Source organism: Eriocheir sinensis, chromosome 5 (genome assembly GCF_024679095.1).
Source record: "Eriocheir sinensis breed Jianghai 21 chromosome 5, ASM2467909v1, whole genome shotgun sequence".
NCBI classification, from domain to species: domain Eukaryota; kingdom Metazoa; phylum Arthropoda; class Malacostraca; order Decapoda; family Varunidae; genus Eriocheir; species Eriocheir sinensis.
The window spans coordinates 13,727,529-13,733,294 of NC_066513.1; the positions used below are offsets into that span (position 1 = coordinate 13,727,529).

General features: G+C 46.5%; 1 protein-coding gene across 2 annotated transcripts; it reads right to left on the reverse strand.

Moving 5' to 3' along the window:
* Positions 1 to 1,230: 1,230 nt before the first annotated feature.
* LOC126984492 (uncharacterized) lies at positions 1,231 to 5,432 on the reverse strand. 2 transcript variants are annotated; one of them, XM_050838212.1, is made up of 3 exons: positions 5,404 to 5,432; positions 4,273 to 4,346; positions 1,231 to 3,425 (listed from the first exon to the last, which is right to left on the reverse strand). In XM_050838212.1, exons 2-3 carry the CDS (start codon positions 4,327 to 4,329, stop codon positions 2,862 to 2,864), a joined length of 621 nt encoding a protein of 206 aa, XP_050694169.1. In that variant the 5' UTR covers positions 4,330 to 4,346; positions 5,404 to 5,432; the 3' UTR covers positions 1,231 to 2,861. The 2 variants fall into 2 exon arrangements, with proteins under 2 accessions (XP_050694169.1, XP_050694175.1); XM_050838218.1 differs by having other exon boundaries at positions 1,231 to 3,520; positions 5,404 to 5,430.
* Positions 5,433 to 5,766: the final 334 nt, after the last annotated feature.

A 5,766-nucleotide genomic window follows, 5' to 3' on the forward strand; every position in this document is an offset into this window, starting at 1 on the left:
CTCTCTCTCTCTCTCTCTCTCTCTCTCTCTCTCTCTCTCTCTCTCTCTCTCTCTCTCTCTCTCTCTCTCTCTCTCTCTCTCTCTCTCTCTCTCTCTCTCTCTCTCTCTCTCTCTCTCTCTCTCTCTCTCTCTCTCTCTCTCTCTCTCTCTCTCTCTCTCTCTCTCTCTCTCTCTCTCTCTCTCTCTCTCTCTCTCTCTCTCTCTCTCTCTCTCTCTCTCTCTCTCTCTCTCTCTCTCTCTCTCCTCTCTCTCTCTCTCTCTCTCTCTCTCTCCTCTCTCTCTCTCTCTCTCTCTCTCTCTCTCTCTCTCTCTCTCTCTCTCTCTCTCTCTCTCTCTCTCTCTCTCTCTCTCTCTCTCTCTCTCTCTCTCTCTCTCTCTCTCTCTCTCTCTCTCTCTCTCTCTCTCTCTCTCTCTCTCTCTCTCTCTCTCTCTCTCTCTCTCTCTCTCTCTCTCTCTCTCTCTCTCTCTCTCTCTCTCTCTCTCTCTCTCTCTCTCTCTCTCTCTCTCTCAATTTCCTTCTCCACATTGCCTCCATTTAGTCGTTCCTCTCTGCGATACCAATCACTTCCCTCCCTTCCTCCTCTTCCCTCCCTCCCTCTGCTCCTCTCCCTCCCTCTACTTCCCTCCCTCCCTCTACTTCTCTCCCTTCCCTCCTCTCCCTCCCCCAGTGTTCGGTAGCACTCCTTACCTTTCCCATTACCTATTTGGAGTAATCTAAAGTGAGAATCAATTCCATCATATTCATCTGTTCGATGTATTCTTCTTCCCCTTCCCTATCTTCTTTTCCGTCCCCTTCGTCTTCCCCTTCCCCTTTCTATCTGTCTTTCTTTTCTCATCCATCTTCTTATGTTTTGTTTTCTTTTCTGTATCTTTTTTTTCCGACAGTTTTTCTTTTCTCTTCCGTATTTTATTTTCCTCCGCGTTGCTTTCTCGTGTTCTCTGGTTTCTTTTATTTTCTTCTTTTCTTATTTTTCCTTCGCTCTTTTCTCTTTTGTTTTCGTTCTTGTTCCACGTTGTTCTGTCTCCTTCCACTCCACCTGCAATCTCGGTATACTTATCTCTCTCTCTCTCTCTCTCTCTCTCTCTCTCTCTCTCTCTCTCTCTCTCTCTCTCTCTCTCTCTCTCTCTCTCTCTCTCTCTCTCTCTCTCTCTCTCTCTCTCTCTCTCTCTCTCTCTCTCTCTCTCTCTCTCTCTCTCTCTCTCTCTCTCTCTCTCTCTCTCTCTCATTTCCTTTCCTCCCAATCTATATAAATATTCTCCCTCCATTCTCGTTGCGTCTCTCCTCTGATATTCCTCCTCCTCTTCCCCCCCCAACCAACCCTCTTTCTCCTCCTCTTCCTCCTTTCTCTTCTGTGCCATTATCCGCGCAAACCCTCTCTCCTCTGCTCCTCCCTTTCCCTCTCCCTTCTTCTTTATTCCTCCACCTTCTCCATTTTGTCTTCTGTTAACCCTATCGTCTCCTCTCTTCGTTTTCTTCTTCCTCCTCCTCGTTCTCATTCTGTTACTCATTCTTCATCTTTCTCTTATTTTTCCCTCCCCTTATTCGCGTCTTCTTCTTCCCCGGCATCCTCTGTCTCCTCCGTTTCCCTCATCTTTCCTCCTCCTCCTCCTCTTCTTTCATGCCTCTTTTTCCTTTCTCATCATCCCCTTTCGCTTCCATGCCCTCACCATCAGTCCTCCTTCTCCTCTCCCTACTCCTCCCTCCTCCTCCTCCTCTTCCCACATGTCTTCTCTCCCATCACCATACCCTCGCCCCTCCCCTTTCTTCCTACTGACAGGCGACCAGCTGACTCTATCGCACGGAGCTGACTGACCGGTCTTGTCTGAACTCTGGAAGGTTTGCCGCACCCCTGACCTGGCTGACGCTCTGACTCCAGGACGGGTCTGGCGGCTGACGATCTGCATCGAGCCCCACTGTGATTGAAGGCTTTGAGAATAGATCTGACTCCATTCCGACAGTCTTTAGCATCACCCTGAATATGTTATGTGATTGACTGTGAAGATTGTCGAAGTCTCTCTCTTCCTCTTCCTCTCTTTCATTCGGATATATATTATTTTTTTCCTCCTACCTCTGTGTGCACGCCTTCCCCTAGCTGCTGGTTTGCTTCTGTTCACGGTACTAAGGTCGGTATTATAAGACATTTCCGCTTTTCATATCAGCTATTTCTAAAGGTCAAAGAGGAGGTCAATCAGGTTCTAATGAGTGTTTCTTTAGGTTCACGGTACAGAGGAAGGCTCAGATTACCACCAGGGTCATTAAACTACCACTGGATATGCCCGAAACTCCTACGAAAGCCTTGTCAAATATATGAACTTGGACGACAAAATGTTTAAGAATAGGTTCCTAGGAGTTGTGCGCCTCCTGCCGTCTGGTTGGTGTTTCGTAGTAGTGACCGAGTGACTGGTCTTGCTATAAATAAAATTCGCCCTCGCCACAACTGGGCTAGTCTCGTCCAAGAGGTCCCTCAAGAGAGCCAACTGGCGCTACAGGCAGCACCTAAAAAAATGTATATATACCTGTAGTGAAGCGTGACCCACATTTTGTTGAGCGTGATACAGACGTAGGAAACGAGTGCATAAGGAACAAATTTCACTTTTTGTTGCATTTATTGATTATATTTTGCGCACATCATGGGGACTAAAAAAAAGAAAGAAAAAAAAAGCCAAACGAATAAGTAGCGAGGTACGGACGGAAAAAAAAGGAGTGCATAGGAAACAACTATATTTTTTGTTACATTTATTGAGTATACTTCACGCACATCATCGGAACTGTATAAAGAAGAAAAAGCAAACATAATTATAGTGATGGTTAGGTCGTTATCAGGTGAGTCAGGCAGCGGAGGGGGTTGTCACGGGGCGGCTCACCCGAAGACCCAGAAGTAGGTAAACCCTGTGGTGACGGTGAGGGTGGTCGTGACGCAATAGAAGAAGGCGAAAATGTTGCATCTCTTGTAGGTCACAGATACTTGGCGGTGAGCTGGGGACGCCTCGATGCCTGTCTCCTCTCTGGAATCTCTGAGGGCCGGGACGGTAGGATCTAGTGCGAGGTCTTCTTCATCACTGCCACTGCCGGATTCATCACTTCCACTGCTATTTCCACTGCCAGTACTCGACTCATTACCTCCGCTTCCACTGCCGGAGTTTTCATCACCGTCCTCGCTAGAAGAGTCATCGCGGAGGGCTGCTGCTGCCTCGTCGTCATTGAAGATCATCTGGTAGACAGGAAGGTCGTCGCAGAACTCCAGGACACGCTCGCCGACGTCGCTGTGCCCGTCGTCGTCCAGGGGAGTCGCCGTTGTGCTGGCGGACTCCGTGATGGTGTAGTTTCCTTGCCTGACGAGCTGCTCCACTTTTTCCTCCAGCGTCGTGTCCAGCTCCCGCACGAAACAAGCGCTCTCGGATTCCACTTTGGCGGCTCCGTAACCCTGTGCCAGCAAGGGGGGTGGTTGTTGTTGTGGTGTTGGTTGTTCATGCATTGATGTGGGTTGGTATTCTCAGAAGCTTCCGCCCCTTACATCAACTATTTCCAAACGCCAAAAAGGAGATTAATTGGGTTTTAATGAATGTTTTTAAGTGTGTGTGTATGTGTCTCTCTCTCTCTCTCTCTCTCTCTCTCTCTCTCTCTCTCTCTCTCTCTCTCTCTCTCTCTCTCTCTCTCTCTCTCTCTCTCTCTCTCTCTCTCTCTCTCTCTCTGGGCTTCTTATTTCTGTTTTTTTTTTTAGGTGCAGTGACTAACAGCCTTTTATTTATTTATTTACTTATTTAGTATTGCCCTTGAGTTGCCTCCTTTACTGTAAAAAAAATCATTGCCGTTATTGTCATTATTCGTCGATGGGATAATTAAGATTTCCTGCCAGAGTATTTTTTTCATTTATTTTTTAGTCGTGTCATTAATTATTGCTCTTGAATATTTGAGGTAGTAGTAGTAGTAGTAGTAGTAGTAGTAGTAGTAGTAGTAGTAGTAGTAGCAGCAGCAGTAGTAGTAGTAGTAGTAGTAGTAGTAGTAGTAGTAGTAGTACATTCAAATAAACAACATTATGGTTAGTTTTTATGATTCATCCACTACTCTGAAAACCTACTCTGACCATTTAAAGTAGTAGTAGAAGTAAGACTACTACTACTACTACTAGTAGTAGTAGTAGTAGTAGTAGTAGTAGTAGTAGCAACAGTAACAGCAGAGTCGGTATAATACACCAGGAGCGTGGCTTTGAGGAGAGGGTGTGACCTGGCCGGTGTGTGCGTGGGTCAGGCATGTGCCGTTCCGTTCATTACCTGCGTGGCGGCGAGGGCCATGCCGAGGAGGCACGACATGAGGAGGAGACGCAGCATTGTTGATATGGGCGCTTCTGTGGGAGGCACGGAGAGGGGAGGTCAGGTGTTGTTGGGGGAGAGGGAAGGTGTCGTGTGGGGTGAGGAGGTGGTCAAGAGTTATGTGTGGGGGGGAGAAGGTACACACTTACCCATTCTTCTCTTTTTTGGGGGAGGGGGTGGTCAATAGTTGCGTGCAAGGGGGAAGGGGGAACGTACACAGCAACCCATTCCTTTCTTACCACCCTTATCATAGCCATTGATTTTCCTAGCAGCATCACCACACCTTATATCCTAGTAGCAGCATTTCCCTCTTTCAATGAATCCACACTCTTCATTTGCTCAGACCATCTTTTACTATTTCGACTTTGACTATAACGAGACGAAAAAGTATAGCTTGCTTTATTTTATTTTAGTTGCTTTCTAGGAAGACTATTTATTTTAGTTGCCGTCTCGTTTAAGAGTTAGTCATGAATTGTGATCTACATTAGTGCATCGAGCCGTATAGGTAATATAGTGAGCTAGCTACTGATATGCACAACATGATCTGAACTTTTAAACTGTAAATACCAACAGACATAAATGATTATAGTTGTGTGTTTAATTGCATTGTTGAAAGCTATTAATATGTGTGTGTGTGTGTGTGTGTGTGTGTGTGTGTGTGTGTGTGTGTGTGTGTGTGTGTGTGTGTGTGTGTGTGTGTGTGTGTGTAGTTATGAACTGAATTTAATCACACGTATTTGTACCATTAATAGTCTTAATGAACGTCTAATATTTTTCCTAATCCATTATATTAGACAGTATTATTAATTTTTTATCGAGCTCCAAGCACGTCCTATTTAATCAGTAAACTAATTAACCTGACTTACACGTGCCAGGTGAATAGACTGAACTGCGTTAATCAAGACCATTTTTTTATATTCATCGTGTCTCTCTCTCTCTCTCTCTCTCTCTCTCTCTCTCTCTCTCTCTCTCTCTCTCTCTCTCTCTCTCTCTCTCTCTCTCTCTCTCTCTCTCTCTCTCTCTCTCTCTCTCTCTCTCTCTCTCTCTCTCTCTCTCTCTCTCTCTCTCTCTCTACCTGATCTTGTGACTTACCTGTGACTTAGCTGTGACTTATCGCCGAGGAATGCTGAGTTCACTGCTCCGGGTGGCTCTTGCTCGGGTTATATACCTCTCCGTTGACGCCTAATTCCCCCTTCCCATGTTACCTCCCCCCTCTCGTACTACCTCCCTGTCTCCCCTTTCCATGACCTCACCCATTTCTACAACCCTTAAACCTCTCTCCAATACCCCCCTCACCGTCACCCCATCTCCCTCTGCTGTCCTCTTCATCCCTTACCTCACCCCTCCTCACCTCTCTCTTCTATCCTCTCCTCTCCTCACCCCTTACCTCACCCCCTCCCCGTTAGTACTGTCATCCCTGTCCTTGCTCTCTTACTCTCCTCTATTCCCCCCTCA

Excerpts from the sequence above, each read along its gene's own strand:
- LOC126984492 (XM_050838212.1), bottom strand. The coding sequence starts at position 4,329 with ATGCTGCGTCTCCTCCTCATGTCGTGCCTCCTCGGCATGGCCCTCGCC. Across the intron at positions 3,426-4,272 it reads TGGCCCTCGCCGCCACGCAG|GGTTACGGAGCCGCCAAAGT; the intron begins GTAATGAACGGA and ends TTGCTGGCACAG.